We start from the raw sequence: 17,870 nt of genomic DNA, 5'->3' as shown, positions 1-17,870 counted from the left end.
AGTTTCTGTTTTCTTAAGTTCTCATGAAAATTTACTTGCTTTTTAGTATAACTTGCTCCCAATCCACACATTTGTGTAAGCCATACCTGCCAAGTTCCTGCCTGGAAAATAAGGGACCGGACCGGAAGTAGCAGACCGGAAGTGGCGCTGCCGCCCTTTTGGAACTGGGCGGAGCATGCTCAGAAGTGACTTTTGATGCTGCTGTGCCCAGTTCCAAAATGGCCACCACATCAGAAGTCGCGCTGCAGCCATTTTGGAACTGGGCAGAGCAACATCAAAAGTCGCTTCTGAGCATGCTCCGTCCAGTTCCAAAATGGCCACTGCGCCAGAATAAACCGGGGGAAAACTAAAAAATCTGTTGTTTCAGATGGGAACAGCTGGAAAAACGGGGTTTTCCCGGGGAATATGGGAGACTTGGCAGCTATGGTGTATGCCATTTCCCCTAATATACACATCTTTGCAATTTTTCCCTTATATGTTATCCTTATGCATTCTTATGTGTTAAATTATTTCTCATCTCTACCTGGGAGTGTTCACCATCCATGCCTTTATAATGTTTGAAGCTAAACTCCTTGTACCATGCTCTATGTCATGTGCCCTTATCTACTTTCCAGAATTTTCACCTAGCTCAGACCATGGCACCCTCCATCTGAACAGGCAAATACATTAGAATACATTAGAAAACCAGCACATAAACAGGTCCAAAATCTACTGAGCCCCTCCATAAATATTCAGACACAATTCAGGGTGCTAGTTTTGTCTAAATATTTTAAATGGTTTGGTTTATATCTACCATAGTGTAAAGATACCTTTAGAATCCCATAGTGTCAAGATACCTTTAGAATCCATCATTATTAATATCAGTCAATTGTTGAATATATAAATGTATGAAACTGTCTTCTACTGAGACTACTGGAAATTACAATACAAAAACACAAAATACATAATAAAAATAAGACCAAAAACAAACAAATAACCCCCCCCTCCACAACTACACGTGTAAGAGGGCTTTGAATGTCAATCAGCCAAATGCTTGGTTAAAGAACATATCTAGCTCAGTAGTGTTTACTCTGACTGGCAGCAGCTCTCCAAGGCCTTTGCAAGGGCCACCCCCAGCCCAGCTACCTGAAAGGAATGACAATAAGCATTATCTTTGCATTGTAGAAGGCAAAACTGGCATATCAATGCCAACTCCAGTGCAAGTAACAGTACCTATTTGTTAAGTTCTAACTCGAGGTATATTCAAAACCAGCTCAGGAAACATTATTTTGAAATTGTTTGTATCTGAAGTCCCAAATGCTTATCATCACCGTTCTTCAATCTTGCCCTAATTAGATTGTAAGGTCACTGGAACAGCTACTATATTTTATTATGTTTCTGTGCCATCCAAGTTACAATGGGCCTGGAATTCTCTTTAATGCCTCTTGGCACCACACCAGTGCTGCTTCTGTTATTGCTAATAATATAATGAAACAGAACTGAGTCTGCCTGCTGAGGAGAGTATGAGTATGTTAAAACAAATTACTCTTGGGATCCTTTAACATTATACAGGAGGATTTCCCCTGCAACACAGCTCTCTTCATTATTTTCATAAGTGCTACCCTTTGGCCTCATCACATCCCTGGCTTTATTTAGCCCTCCATCCTATTGGAGCAATGCAACAAAAAACCTCCACTAATAATAAGTACAAGGTTCAAATGTGTGTTTATGTAGACACAGGTATGCTATTTGTTCATTCTCTATATAATGCCTTCTTAGAGAGGGGTGGTTTGTTTTTTTGGCTGTGTCAAAAGAGTTACTGTTATAGTTAACCAACCTATCATCAAAGTAGATATATGAACTTTCAATGGGTCTACTTTGACTAGAACTTAGTTGAATGATGTGGGCTAAACCTATAAACTGTCGTTTAATTCAAGTCCTGAAGTAAATCCAAATACCCAAACCCTGTGTTTATTTGCATACTAGGCTAGTCACAACATTAAAAAAATCCTTACCTCTGCAGCTAGTAATATACGGTATATATTACTAGAATGTGGTCCCAGTGGCAATCATTAGCTCTCAAAAAGACTTCTGTGGCATATTTTCCTTTGGGTTTCTAGAACCCCCTCCAAAAGGAAGGGGATACGTGTGGAACTATTCTTAAAGGCTGCAATCCTGTGCATGTTTATGAGTGCACCCAGTCAATTTAGTGGGATTTGCTCCTGAGTAAATATGCACAGGATTTCACTGTACAAAGCTGGTACTTTTTAGTTTTGATTTATGAAAACCTACTATGACAATAATTGGGAACCAAAACTACCTCCAAACAGTGTATTTACTGATTGCTCTGGCCCAACTGGCAATAGGGGACACATTTTAATCTCTCTTTCTTGGTGAAAGGCTTTAACCTTTCAAAACACCATATCATACCCCACCTTTAACATTTATTCTGGCTAAATACTGTATATCCAATTTTGTCAATGGGTTCTGTTCTTAACAACCTTTAGTAGTAGCCTTTAACAGCAAGTTGTGTGTGTTGGGGAAAATGTGTGCATCTGAAGGAAAGAACACTAGATCCTCTAACTTTTCCCCCACCCTGGAAAAAGGGGGTAAGGTGTGTGGTTTTCCCCCTCCCTCAAACCCACTGCACTGTGGCATTGCTGGCAACAACAGTGGCAACAACCCTCCACTGTGCAACTGTAGATCCTTTTAAAGGTTCAGGCTACTTACCTTCGCTCACCATTACTTTTTCTTCTTCTGTACATTCTTTGGTTTCTGTATGGTTATTCCAAGATGCTACATCCCTAAAGGTAAAGGGACCCCTGACCATTAGGTCCAGTCGTGACCGACTCTGGGGTTGCGGCGCTCATCTCGCGTTATTGGCCAAGGGAGCCGGCGCACAGCTTCCAGGTCATGTGGCTAGCATGGCAAAGCCGCTTCTGGCGAACCAGAGCAGCGCACGGAAACGCCGTTTACCTTCCCGCTGTAGCGGTACCTATTTATCTACTTGCACTTTGATGTGCTTTCGAACTGCTAGGTTGGCAGGAGCTGGGACTGAGCAACGGGAGCTCACCCCGTCACGGGGATTTGAACTGCCGACCTTCTGATCAGCAAGCCCTAGGCTCTGTGGTTTAACCCACAGCGCCACCCGTGTCCCCTTGCTACATCCCTACACACATGTAAAACATCCCTACACACATGTAAAAAAGGTAAAGGGACCCCTAACAATTAAGTCCAGTCGTGAACGACTCTGGGTTTGTGGTGCTCATCTCGCTTTAAAGGCTGAGGGAGCCGGCGTTTTCTGGGTCATGTGGCCAGAAGTGACTAAGGTGGGAGTGACTTTTGAATAGAGATGCATAGGATTGTACTGCTAGAGTTTAAGTTCAAACTCCTTTCCAAATGCTGAATAATACATGAAGCAAAGGGACAGCTTTTGTTTATTCCTTTTACAGTGAATCAATAAGAGGAGAGACATACTTTCCAGGGGCCTGGTTTGAATGTCACTGAGACTGCTTACTGGGACTGCACGAACCAAGACTAAACCTTGGGTGCCGATTGTGTTTAGGAAGGATAAAGCTTATTCACAAGCTAAGTCAAACCTTGGTTTAGCTCAGTGTGTTGTGGGATTAAAAAAAGACTGGGGAGGAGCCTCTCTGGGAATCCGTATATTCATGCGGTTGTGGCAAGCCAAGATCTGTCCTCTTGCACTCTGTTAAGGCACTATGCACACTGAATATGCTATATAAACAAATAAAAATAGCAACCCTGTACTTCCTTACTTCTTTCCTGCCTGGAAACAGCCACAAAGTTCAATTTCTTCATTACTCTGACTTTTGTATGTACCTTTTCAGCTACTCCCACTCTTTGCCTCCCTTGCCTTGCTCATGAGACTTACCTCTTACTCCCAAGTAGGCTGTTGCCCATGAGGAAGCTTCCTTTTCATCTCCTAGTCCGCTTAGCCTTCCCTTTTCTTCCACCACTGCAGTTGCTGTATCTGGGGGTCTGTGACAAGTAAAAGCGACCTCTGAACTCTCTCACTTTCCACTGGTAAAAGTGGTGGAAAAGAATAGCATCAAAGGAACATTAAAAACACACACCTGATATTGCTTGACTGGTTATCATTTGTAATCTGGGGGGGGGAGGGTAAATTTCTCATATAAGTGGAATTTTACTACTTTACCTTAATAAACCCGTTAAGAAGTTGCTATAATCCAATCTATATCTTTTATATGTAAAGAGATGGTGATTGGGACATCTCCCATCATTAGTGATGTGTGATTTATCTCATATTGAAGGAGTGGGTTGATCATAAAAAGAGGACTGAAATTAAAAGGAGGCATTAAGCCAGTTCTGAAATGAAAGGTAATGGGACTGAAATTTAAATTCATTTGGATGCATGGGTGGCGGGAGCAGGGATGGAGAGGTGGGTTATGGAGGGTACACACATCTTCCCTTAAAAGAAAAAAACCTTGAAAACAGGATAGGAGGAGTCCTGAATTTGGTCGAGTAATATCCAAATTGCAGTTTAGATGTGGCATCATCTGTTCCTCTGTACAGATTCCTGTGTAGGGTTGATTACAGTTTTAGGATGTGGAGAACTGAGATCACTAATATGGACCCCCCTCCCCATGTGTAGTTTGACTCTCGCTGGTAAAAAAACAAACGAAAATGTTTTTGGTTATAAGCAGTCTCTTCCATTATTCTTTTGAAAATACGTTTTGTAGCTAATCTTTGGCTCAAGTTACACAAGGGTGCTACGTATTTCAAATTTTGGGAGGGGCCGTAGGAGCGATTACTGACCTCTTGTAGCATTCCTTAAAGCAGAGGTAGGCAACCTAAGGCCCGGGGGCCGGATGCGGCTCAATCACCTTCTCAGTCCAGCCCACGGACAGTCCAGGAATCAGTGTGTTTTTACATAAGTAGAATGTGTCCTTTTATTTAAAATGCATCTCTGGGTTATTTGAGGGGCATAGGAATTCGTTCATCATCCCCCCCCAATATAGTCTGGCCCACCACATGGTCTGAGGGACGGTGGACCGGCCCACGGCTGAAAAAGGTTTCTGACCCCTGCCTTAGAGCAAGGGGTAGGGAATTTCTAGCTTAGGCGCTGAATGCACATCAAAGTACAAGTAGATAAATAGGTACAGCTCCGGCGGGAAGGTAAACGGCGTTTCTGTGCACTGCTTTGGTTTCTCCAGAAGCGGCTTAGTCATGCTGGCCACATGACCCGGAAGCTGTACGCCGGCTCCCTCGGCCAGTAAAGCGAGATGAGCACCGCAACCCCAGAGCAGTCTTCGACTGGACCTAATGGTCAAGCGTCCCTTTACCTTTTAGGCTTCTCTAGCCAGCTCTCATGGGTGCTCCCTCACCTGAATCCTAAATGTATTTATTTTAATGTAGCCATCCAGCTAGTCAACATGTTTAGAAGTAACTCCTTGTTATTGACTGTTTTGGCCAAGACCCTTGAAGACTCCAGTTTTTGTTTAACAAGTGACCCACTTTGTATTGTGTTTTTCTTTGTTATGGATGGATAGGCATTAACAACAACAACAAAAAAGTCTGTCTGGCTTCAGACCTTATGCCTGGCATCCAACAGAGCCAAGCTAGTTTTTTTTTTATTTGGTTTGGCATCCCACAGTGTTCTATGGACAAGCGCCTTACTTTGTTATTGTTAAATGGACAAATAAAGCAATTTGTTAGAAGTTAGTTCTGAAATGTATAATCCCATACAATACATTAAATCACCACTGCTTCTCTTCAGCACCATGAGGTGCTCGGGCTTCAGTTGTTGTAAGACAGCAACCTGCAGGTACAAGTCACAAACATGCCCCCCCTCCCGCCTGAATTATTTCTGCAGACACCCAGGCAAGCACTTGGGACACTCCTCAAGGTATGCCCCCCCCTATCCCAGGCCATTGGCTCTGGACTGATCTCCCTTGAGTGCTTTTTGCCCTTATTGTGATACTTCTTGGATGGACAGGCATGAGTAGAAACCTCCAGATTTTGCATGGTTGGAACATAAGCACCTGTAGAAAGGTAAGAGTCCTTACCTCCAGCCTCACTTTTGCATCTGTCTCTGCCTGCTACTGACTGCCTGCTATTTAGACATATAAGCCACATATAAATAAATAAAGTGGTCCCTGAGAGATTGCTCAGGAGGATTCACTTGGGCTGAAAAGGTTCCCCACCTCTGCCTTTGAAATAGTGAAGACGATCTCCGAGAGAATATTGTGATTTTTAAATAAATAAATAACCTGCTAACCAGATGGGTTACCGGTATTTATTAATGCATATCATTTTCATGCCCCCCAATAAGTTCCAAATAGCATTTTAGACTCGGCATGGAGCCAATTGTAGTAGGTGAGGTTGAGACAGAGGCGCCCAAGGCCACTCAGCCAGCTCCACAGCTGTGGGGGGAATCTGAGAGCCCATTTGGCACAAGCCGCTGATTCCCGAAATCGTGCTCCCGATTATGCGCGCACACACGCCCGCAAAACGGTTGTTGTAGAACCGCAACTCCCTTGCACCCCCCCCCCCCCCGCGCCAAACCCATCCCTTTCTATTGCCAGGTCCCAATCAAGCGCCGCGGGAAGCGAACCCACCTTAATGGGATTATTTCTAGATTTAGCTTTACCGCCTAACACGCCAGTCCCTAGCTAGCAGCTTTACTCAAAAGTAAGTTTTGCGGCGGCTACCTCGAGACTTCTTAGGGGTCGTTACTACAAATATTTGCAAACCACCTTGCATACCTTTTGGTAGAAAGGCGGCGCGTGAATAAATAACGTATCAGTGGGTACAGGGACTCGCTGTCAGGTTATGCCTGCAAAAAACAAAACTGCAGCGGGGCAGCGCAATACCAGGCACTGATTAATAACGTTATCATGGAAAGCTGAAGTCTCAGTCCCGCTGCCGCCGCCGCCGCCGCTTTCAAAGGGCGTGTTCCCAAGTCCGGGCGCGCGCAGGATCCACGCCTCGCGCTCTGTTTTTGCGGCGGCGTTTTCCACGCCTTCCTCGCGCACCCCGCCTCGCTCTTCTTACCTGCCGCTCACTCGCGTCGGGCTCGCGAGCCCTCCCTCGGCAGGGCCCACCCACCGCCTCCGCCATTGGCTCCGCGGGCTGCCCGTTTACCCCCCGCCCATGGCCCGGAGGCAGGTCCGCGGAAGGCGGCAGCCCTCTCAGGGGCCGGCGGAGGCAGCGGGCTGCTCTCCCGGAGCCCCAGCTCAGGCTCCCCGCTGCTGCCTCCCAGGAGCAGCTAAGCTTCCGAGCCGGCGGCGTTTCCGCGCTTGGGACAGCGGGCGATGCGGCGGGTAGCAGCAGCAAGCCGCTAGGCGGTGCCTCGGCTCGGGTGTTCCCCTTTCCCCTTCCCGGCGGAGGATGCTGCTGCTGCCGTTGCTGGAAAAGGCGGGCGGCTGACTTTCTTCCTCGACCCGCCCAGGCGGCGGCGGCGGTTGTCTCCCCTCAGCACTTAGCGGCGGCGATGGGCGAGAAAGTTTCCGCCGAGCAGCAGCAGCGACGGCAAGATTACGGCGGCGGCCGGAGGGTCTCGTCCTCTTCTTCCAGCTCGTCAGGCTCGCAAACTCTCTCCGAGGAGGGCGACGGCGATGCCTCAGCCGGGCAGCTCGGCGGGACGTGCTTCGCCCGGGCTGCCCCCCTCAGCCGCGGCACCCACGAGCGGCAGGTGGCGGTGATGGCGATGGCGGCTGCTTTCCCCCTCGCCGGTGAGAAGGAGGACCATGTGTTGGGCGGCGGCGGCGGCGGCGAGGGACAGCGCCGTCGGGGGAGCGAGGAGGAAGAGGACTCGGCTAGTGGCGGCGGTGGCGGCGGTCTCTTTCGTCCCGAGAGCGACGCCTCGCTGGAGGAGCAGGACGAGGAGGTGCGAGGATGCCGGGTGGATACGTGTGCGCGCCCTGTGTGGGGAGGGAGACCTCATTCCCCGCCGACGGGGTGAGCCGAGACGTGTGCGAAGGGGCGGTGCGGCGGCGGCGGAGGGAAGACGGCGCCCGCAGGCTCCTCCGCCTCACGGTTGCCGCCCACGGGGCGAGTCCTGGCCAATTGTGGCGGGAAGTGGGGTGGCTGGACGTCGCCCGCCGCGCTGCAGCCTCTCCCCCCTCGGGCTCGCCCAGGGCCGGGCTTGCTGCCCGGTGTTGACGGGCGAGCCTGCCCCTCCCAGGTTGACTTAGGGGGCTGTGTTTATGTCTCTCCTCCTCCGCGTTCCCTGCGGCTTGCCGCAATTGAGGCTCCCGGAGCTTGCTTCCTTCCCCGCCCCTTCGGGTTGCGCCTCGGAGTCCCTTTAATGCTCAGCCAGCGCGTGTTTGTATTGTAGGTGTCAGCGAGCGACCGTCAACGTGCTTGGTGCACGGTGGCTGCTTGAAACGGCACAGCCGCGGAGCAAACTGTCCCGAGAGCAGCAGAGTTGAAATCTTCTTTTCCCCAGCAGGGGGCTTGTGCTTTTGTAGCCCGAGCGCTCGTTGTCATAGCCTTGCTGTGGTCTTCGGTAGCTTGGCTGTATTAGAACCCCAGGATAACATAGTTGGAAGTGGAACATAAGCATGCCTCGTGCTTCTTTTCACGGAGGCAGCCTCTGGGGGCAGAAATCTTTGTGAACAGGAGACAAATTCCAGAGGAATTCCTCTGAAGTCAGCATTGCACACGAGTGTCTTTACATACTACTTTAGTTTTGGTGAGGAGGCAGTAGCTTTAACTGGAGAGTCCTGAAACTTAAGGAATTTTGGGTGAATGTGTGTATGGGTGGCAGCTCTTGAAGACCGGGCCTGTAATTAAGAATTACAGATGTGCAGAGAGGCCTTGTATCCTTTTTAAAACTCTGGTTAGGCAAAGAAAGCTGCTTCTGTGTTCACAAACTTGGCCACTGCCCTCTTTGAATAAAGAATCTGTTTGCCTGAGTGGCTGAACTAGGTTGCAAGGTTACACAACTCTATTTTAAGCTTCCCTCTGTTCTAGAGAAGGGCTGAGATTGTAGGGAAACAGGATTTAGTTTATGCCAGTGCTCCTTGGCATCTGTTCTCAAATGCTAGGGGTTCAAAGCCGGAAATACTAGGAAATGGTCCTGAGCAGGTGCATAGTGCTAGGGTGGGTAGGTAGGTAGTGTTTGCAGACAGGTAGCCCCAATATCTGTTCCTAGTAACCAGTGTTAGAAACTGAGGTATGAAAGCTAGGACCTAAATGGCACCTTAAATGTAGGTTATGGGTGCAACAACAAAAAGTCTAGGAGCACTTTTTAATAACAAGAATACAAAGCTGAAAACAAATGGCATTGCAGTTGAAATATTATGTTCATTTTTCATATCATCTAGCCCTTCCCCTGTCCACCCCTTTGATATTCTTAAGAGGGGTGGTCTTAAGAGTGTAGCTGGAAGTGGGAAGGCAGAAAAAGGTCCTCCTTTCCTTCCACTCTGCAGTTTTAATCTGAAATCTTAGGTGCGGTACTGCATCCATAGCTCAGAATTTGCTTGCACTAATGGAAGTTTCCTGTCGCAAAACGCATCTACCATGGGAGTTTCAAACACTGCTAGTAACTTAAGTCTACACCAGAGTAGAAAAACTTCTTTTCCTGTGGATTTTGCTTCTGTATGTTATAGCTGCTAGGATGTGAACTTAGTGTCAAGCATTCATTTCATAACTGGCTTACAGTTGACAGTAATCTTGGAAGAGCTTAACAGCATAGTTTTATGGAATAATGGGTAATTTTGCAAGTGATAGATCTATTGTGTGAAAGTGCTCACACACTTTAGTCTACATGCATTCATATCTGAATTTTGAAAAATGATATGTCCAAATTAATAAAACAGCATGTGTCAATATCATGCATATGAGAAAGTGTAGTTTAATGTGAAGTGTGAGCACTTTCACAACTACTGGTAATACTTTTTAGTGACAAGTGTCTCAGGTGATGTATACTTTCAGATTCCTTTTGTAGTTTACATCCTCTAATTTTCAGAATGGCCAATGAATGTTAACCATTTCGAGCAAGAAGCTTAGAATGGATAAAATAATGGGACAGCAATAGAATCTGGCTTTATTTTTGATAAAGTGACTGCTGATGCCATAACTTCACTGCTCCATTTTGTACATAAGCAATTTTTTATTGGGTATACAGTATAATTTTATACTATCTTCACTAATTATTCCAGGTCACTTCACAGTTAGGTTTCTGGTGTACATTGCTATCATGTATTGTTTCACAGCTGTGTTGCAGTCAGCAAATTTGCTCATGGTTGAAATTGAACCTTAAGCGTATGCTATGCTTGGCCTATGATATGCAGTAGATAAACAAATGGATATCTACTCAGGTAGAACAGAGCTATTTCTGACTTTAAATGGAGCTCTCAAACTTTTTATAGTTAAGGAAAAACTGTTGGGCCTGGCCAACATTAGTAGGAAGTATGTGAAAAAAGTAAGGCGTTGTCTGGATTGGTTCTTAGTCATAGCTTGACATAAGAACAAGTCTAGCTTTCTCCAATGTTTGTGGCCTTCCCCTCCTGTAAGATGTGGCAGTGAAAAGGAGTTAGTGTTTCTTTTTGATTACCGTAACTGCAGTTTGCTGTGTTTTCCTCACCTGGATAAACTGTGTTTAATCTTAACTTAGTTTAATGGAAGCCAGCCAACTTCAAATATTGTTTATGATCCAGGCTTGTTTTCATTAAGCATAATTAAGAATAACTGCACTTTAGACTATGGGCAACATACTAAATTACAGCTAATGTAAAATGGAAGGAGAAGCTTGTGTTCAATGCCATGTGGCAGTGCCAGGGGAGGAGTGGGGAGCCGCCTGAGTTGTTATGTCCAAATGCAGTGATCAAATCCTAGTACTAGGGGCCAATACTAAAAGTGGAAGAACACATAATGAGAATTATTTTCTCATAAGTCTCATAAATTAAAATATGACTAATAAAATTTCTATAAATCTCAGTTTGCCAGTATAAATAGAAGCCATTTGTCATTATATCTGCTGTGGTGCATATTTCATTTAAAACTGCTCTGATGCTTCTGCTGCCTTTAAGTGGCAAGGACTGTTGTTAAGAAAGGAATTCTGTAATAGAAGAGTGCATTAAAACATGAATCTTTAACTGTTGGCTTGCAGTCTGACCTAAGGTGGGTTAGCACCAACAGCATCACAACCATACCATATACAAAGTGGAAAAAAGTTAAAAATTGGTCCTGTAATTCATGTGTGGGCTAAAGGTGAGCCCTGGGTTTGAACATAAGGTCTTTGAAAAGTCACAGGATCCACAAATAGCAGCACACAGGGGCGTAGCCAGGATGAAAACTAGGGGGGGGGCAAGCCATGGTCGTTCAGGGGCGGGGCCACGAAGTGGGAACATGGGTGGGGCTACAGAGCCAGCGGGCCCGACGACATCGTGGCGGCGGCCACCTTGTGCTTCTGTGGATGGCAGTGTCGGCGGCTACCCTGCTTGGCTGGAGAGGACGGGAGGGTCAGGCAGGCGAGAGGGGGCGGCAGGGCGGGCGAGCAAGGCATGGCACGGCCGCAGTCACGACGGCTCCGAGGTGTTGCCGCATACCAGCATAATATTTCAACCATGTCGTGGGTTCAAGCCCCACCTTGGGAAAAAATTCCTGCATTGCAGGGGGTTGGACTAGATGACCCTTGTGGTCCCTTCCGACTACAATTCTATGATTCTATTGATATATTACCATAGCATATGCATCATTCTGCTTTCTTCAATTGTCCTACTCCTAGGCATAGCAGCCAACTCCTAGAGGCCTAGGTGCCTCCCCCCCCCCAATTACTGGTAAATACTGTACAGTGGTACCTCGGTTTATGAACACAATTGGTTCCGGAAGTCTGTTCATAAACTGAAGCGTTCATAAACTGAAGCGAACTTTCCCATTGAAAGTAATGGAAAGTGGATTAATCCGTTCCAGACAGTCCGCGGAGTACTTAAACTGAAGCGTTCATAAACTGAAGCAAACTTTCCCATTGAAAGTAATGGAAAGTGGATTAATCCGTTCCAGACGGGTCCGCGGAGTACTTAAACTGAAATGTTCATAAACTGAAGCATGGGTGTAATTGCTTCCGGAAGTCTGTTCATAAACTGAAGCGTTCATAAACTGAAGCGAACTTTCCCATTGATAGTAATGGAAAATGAATTAATCCGTTCCAGATGGGTCCGCGGCGTTCATAAACCGAAAATTCATAAACCGAGGTGTTCATAAACCGAGGTTCCACTGTATTTGAAAGAGTCATCCCCCATGTTGATGGGCTTTCTATGTGGGGCTTATCCGCCCCCCCCCCCAGTATTTTATTAAGGATGGAAGAGGGAGGGAAAGAAGGAAGATACAGAGAGAGGGATAACTCACATTTGTGGGTGCCTCTGGGTGACGCTGCGATGCTGGAACTCTGCAGCAAGAGGAAGGAGCCTTTTAAGCGGCTTTCTCTCTGCTTGATTTACAGCAGGCACATCCAACAGGTAGATTGTGATCTACCAGTAGATCACTGGATGTCTGTGGTAGATCACTGGCACCCCTAAAAAAAACTCACCCAAAATTTTCCTCCTCCCTAAAAAAAGCTGAACTATGATCTGAAGCCCTAAACAAAAATGGGCCTCCCTCCCTCCTAAAAGGAGCTCAACAAGTTTGACCTAAACCCAAAAAACAGGGCTTCCCTTCCTTAAAAAAACTCAACAGCTTTGACCTGAACCCCCCAAAAGGGGGTAGATCACTCCCAGTTTTTAACTCTGTGAGTAGATCAGAGTCTCTTGGGAGGTGGCCACCCCTGATTTACAGTATACAGATGCGGGAGGCGGGGCAGACTGGAACACCACTCCCACTGAAGAACAATAGGGTGAAGTGGTGAGCTATAAATCTTGCCTGAAAGGGGATATCTGCTCCATTGTCTTAACTGCTTAACTACCGGTAGCCACTTTGCTTTATTTATTTGATGTGTTTTTGTTACAGCTATGTTCCCCCCCCCCAGCAAGCGGAGACCAAGATGCTCTCGCTAAAGCAAAGCCCCTTCCACTTCAGTTTTTGGAGGGGAAAAGTACTGGTTATGGTCTGTAAAATACATTAATTTTTTGCTTCGGGGGGGCAGTTGCCCCCCTGCCGCCCATCTACGCCCATGGCAGCACAACTCTTTCAGAGAAAGGGGCAACACTAGATAAGTTGTTGTAATAGTGTAAGCCAGTGTTTTGCAAACAGTAATCTGGGGACCAAGAGTGATCCTCTGCCTACTTTCAGGTTGGCTTCTCTGCCACTGCGCATCTAGTGTTGCCTCTTCCCCTTCATCACCTTGTGGTGTGTGCTTTTTCGTTGGACCACTGTTGGTACCAGCAGGTGATTGGGTGACAGAGATGTTTGGTGGTATGGTTAGAAAAGTAGGCCTCTTTCCTCTGAGGTGGAAGAACCAGAGGTGGTATTTGGTGACACAACTTCCCTATGAAAAATCACATGCTATGTGTGGTGCAGCATATCAGCAAGTGTCTGAAAAAAATGCTTGCTCTATAGCAGCAGCAGCAGCAACAACAACAATTTATTTATACCCCATCCATCTGGCTGGCTTTCCCCAGCCACTCTGGGAGGCTTCCAAAAATGATTAAAAATACATTAAGACATCAATCATTAAAAACTTCCCTAAACAGGGCTGCCTTCAGATGTCTTCTAAACATGAGATAGTTGTTTATTTCTTTGACATTTGATGGGAGGGTGTTCAACAGGGCGGGTGCCACTACCGAGAAGGCCCTTTGCCTGGTTCCCTGTAACCTCACTTCTCGCAGTGAGGGAACCACCAGAAGGCCCTTGGCGCTGGACCTCAGTGTCTGGGCTGAACGATGGGGGTGGAGACGCTCCTTCAGGTATACTGGGCTGAGGCCATTTAGGGCTTTAAAGGTCAGCACCAACACTTTGAATTGTGCTCGGAAACGTACTGGGAGCCAATGTAGGTCTTTCAAGACTGGTGTTATGTGGTCTTGGCCGCTCCCAGTCACCAGCCTAGCTGCCGCATTCTGGATTAGTTGTAGTTTCAGTAGTTAGTTATTCTCTTGAAGTGGGGCAAAACTTGTTCCCTGTTTTTAATATTGGTGGCTAACAGCATGAGGCAGGATGGCAAACTTCCCCCACTCCTAAGTGGTCTTGACTATAGCTTTGAAAATGTCTCATTGAGACATGGGAAGACCAATGATAGTGAGAACTCAAGAGGCACCTTGTATCTAGGAAGAGCAAAGAAAATCAGTGTGCGGTTTCCCACTTGTGTAGATTTGGGTTGTATGTATGCTCTATAGCAGGCATAGGCAAACTCCGGCCCTCCAGATGTTTGGGACTACAGTTCCCATCATCCCTAGCCGCTGGTCCTGTTAGCTAGAGATGATGGGAATTGTAGTCCCAAAAATCTGGAGGGCCGGAGTTTGCCTATGCCTGCTCTATAGGAAGGGAGGACCTAACACATAAGACCCCGACATTACCAAGTAGCACAGTGATTTGTCACTTAATGTCCGTGATCACCAAAAGGAGTTGCCTTTTGATGTAGTACACTAACTGGTATTTCTAGATGCATCCTTTAGGAAATTAACAATTGCCCCCCCCCCCCATGTTTGCATAGTTTTTGTGGGAACATCTATTTCCCTTAATATTGAATTTGATTGTAATTGCATTCTAGATTTGTTAACTATTTTCTTTTATCTGCTGCCAACCCATTTATTACTACTCGCTGGAAAGAAAACCAAACTGCATATTTTTTTGAAACCACACTGAAAACTACAAAGCTGCCTTATTTCTAGAGCTGTCACTAGTTAGTTAGAAGGATCACTAATACTGTGACAGCTGAAATACTTTTTCTTTGGAGCTCTAACTGCAGGCGTTGGCATGATTTCAATCTATTAGATCTAATTACCTGCTCAAACACTGCATTTCTGCAATGTTAGAGACTGAAAATTTATTTAAAGTGATGCTTTTCCATGTTCCGCTCTGTTTTGTTATCTGTAAGGAGAAGAGCACAGAGGACAAGATGGTTGGACAGTGTTCTCGAAGCTACGAACATGAGTTTGACCAAACTGCGGGAGGCAGTGCAAGACAGGAGTGCCTGGCGTGCTATGGTCCATGGGGTCACGAAGAGTCGGACACGACTAAACGACTAAACAACAACAACAAAGGAGAAGAGCAATTAGACAGAACTTCAGGCAGGTTGCTCTAATTGTGGGTAGAGTTTGGTGGTTGATAGTGTTTAACCTCAGAATAACAAATTCACATTGGGCTGGTTAAGGCCCTTTCCTTACTTAGCAAATGCAGGGAATTTGCATCCATATATTTATTTCCCCAACAATGTTATTCCAAGCTCCTTCCTTCTATTTGTTTTCTTTTTGTTACATTGAAGTATAGTATAGTAGATGGACTTGGACTGCGAGAGCTTGGCCCTAATATCCCTTTCAGCGATGAAGCTTGCTTTGGATGGTCGTTGTAAAATCCAGTTTCTAACTTTCACCTTTCTGTTAAGATACAATAGGATAACCTCAAGTAAACTATCCTTAGATCCTTGGAGGATTGATGGGATACAAATATGATAAAATAATTAGTTCTAAACAAAGATTCCTGAAAAATAAGCCCATGTGTTTAAATAAACACAGCTTATTATCTACCTTACAAGATATAGAAAACAAAAGGGACCAAAGTAACAATGCCACAACAACAACAACATTATAGTGTTGCTTTGGATTTTTTTCATAAGTGGCCAACTTGAATGTTTTGTTAGCAATGGAATGCCTTGGGTTACAATCTTATACACTTTTCATTAGGGAGTAAATACCATTGACTTTACTTCTAAATAGACATGAATGGAATTGCATTGCAAGTGAATAACCTTTTCTGTTATTTTAAGTGACTGTGAAACCTGTGTGAACTTCTACGGTGGTAGTTAATAGCTCATACAATTGTACATAGCACCCAATAGACTGCAGTGGTGTTTACTCTATCAAGCAGCCAATGGGGGAATACATAGTCTGTCCTACAAATATCTTAGTGACAGTTATATAAATCAGAGATGAGGAAGTTCTGACCCTCAAGATGATATTTCCTTCCAACTCACACCAGTTCCTGCCATTATGGCCAATAGTCAGGGATGCTGGTGCTGTACACCAGCAATATTTAGAGCACTGCAAGTTCCCCAGTGCTGGTATAAATGATCTAACTTTTGGTATTTTATAAAAAGGATTTCATAAAATCACACACATGGAAGTTCTCTCTTCATCACTTTCCTTGTACTTTTCCACATGGCCTGCTCTGACATTTTAAAATGTCATATCACTTTTAAAATACTGCATTGTTTTTAAAGTCCATAGTTAACTGATGTTTATAGTTCTATGTTTATTATAGCGCTTTATGATTGTTGAAGATGTATGTAGCTCCTACTTAAAAATGTTCATCTCAAGTTCATTTTCACAGTGCATCCTGTAAAAGCTAACACTGCGTGCATGCATAGTTGAGTATAATAGTGACATTCTCAAGTTTTATGGTGGTGTGGTACTTGAGATAAGAACACCTGTGTTGAAATAAATTGCTATGTCAAACGACTTCATAAATATACTTCAATGTCATCAGTGCTCCTTTGCTTGTTCTCTTGTAATCTGAGTACCAAAGAACTACATTAGCAGCATTTTAACAAAATAGACATTGATGCTACGGAAACTGAAGGAATTAGATCTAGTGTTTGAATAATGACTGCAAAGTACAAAAGAAAAGAATGCAACAGAATTTGAGAAATGTAATAATTCTTGAGACTGGTTTAAGACATTGTTAAAATTTGAAACTATACGGAAATTCAGAAAGATTGTTAGAGAAAGGCAACACACACATCTTGGTGAGAGCCAGTGTGGTGTAGTGGTTAAGAGCGCTAGACTCGTAATCTGGGGAACTGGGTTTGCGTCTCCACTCCTCCACATGCAGCTGCTGGGTGACCTTGGGCTAGTCACACTTCTTTGAAGTCTCTCAGCCCCTCACCTCACAGAGTGTTTGTTGTGGGGGAGGAAGGGAAAGGAGAATGTTAGCTGCTTTGAGACTTCTTCGGGTAGTGATAAAGCGGGATATCAAATCCAAATTCCTCCTCCTCCTCCTCCTCTTCTTCTTCCTCTTCTTCCTCTTCTTCTTCTTGGTTTGTCACTGTTTTGGTAAGTTAGGATTTGGTGAGTGAGGTTGGAGATACATAACAGCAAAATAAGACTGAAAGAGCGGAAGGGAAAGCCCACTAGTCAGACAGGGCAAATTAAATAGCTAGTTAAGGTAGCAAAACACCAAGGTTCATTCAGTATTTCAAATTGGTCACACTTCATTATTCTCTGCACAAGCATTCTACCAATCTACCTCCTTGTGGACTGCAACAAGGAGAAAGAACTCTAAAATTGTATACACTACTGAGATCAATGTCCAAAGACAATTGTTTTTATTGCTGGATCCAGTTTCTAAGTTCTGATCAGTGATGTCACAAACTTTGTGAAATACCTCTGACCAAAATACAGAAAGTGTAGGGCAGGCACTCCCAGACTATGGCCTGAAGGACCGATTTATCTGGCCCGTGGCGATCCCCGCCGCCCACTGCCACCACTCGCTCTTATTGGTGCGGCTGCCCACTTCTGGGTCACAGGAGCACCAGAAATAGCCTGCGTGCATGCGCAAGTGTCATTTCCGGTGCACTTCTGGGGCGGAGGAGGCCCGTGCGCATGCGCACAAGCTATTTCCGGTGCTCTTGCAACCCGGAGGTGCACCGGAAATAGTGTGGGCGCGCACTCCCATGTGCTCCCCTGCCCTCTGGCCCGAAGTGCGGTAAGTTTGGGGACCCTTGTTGTAGGGCAACCACACCACATGTGCATGAAGGTCCCTCTGTTGCCCCAGACTTTCCAGCATAAGGAAAGCAAACTTCAATATTATCA

The 17,870-nt window shown here is 45.6% G+C and overlaps 1 protein-coding gene across 5 annotated transcripts in view; it reads left to right on the top strand.

The window, feature by feature from the left end:
- Positions 1-7,129: 7,129 nt before the first annotated feature.
- The window catches only part of MAST4 (microtubule associated serine/threonine kinase family member 4), a 216,539-nt gene continuing 205,798 nt past the window's right edge, over positions 7,130-17,870 (top strand). For all 5 annotated transcript variants that reach the window (XM_035099909.2, XM_060280257.1, XM_035099907.2 and 2 more), the window contains exon 1: positions 7,130-7,852. In XM_035099909.2, coding sequence (XP_034955800.2) covers positions 7,457-7,852 — 396 coding nt within the window. In that variant the 5' untranslated portion in view covers positions 7,130-7,456. The remainder of the gene's footprint in view (positions 7,853-17,870) is intronic.

This window comes from Zootoca vivipara, chromosome 11 (genome assembly GCF_963506605.1).
Source record: "Zootoca vivipara chromosome 11, rZooViv1.1, whole genome shotgun sequence".
NCBI lineage: Eukaryota > Metazoa > Chordata > Lepidosauria > Squamata > Lacertidae > Zootoca > Zootoca vivipara.
Note: the sequence above shows the minus strand (reverse complement) of the source record. Positions and strands in the feature narration are given on the sequence as shown.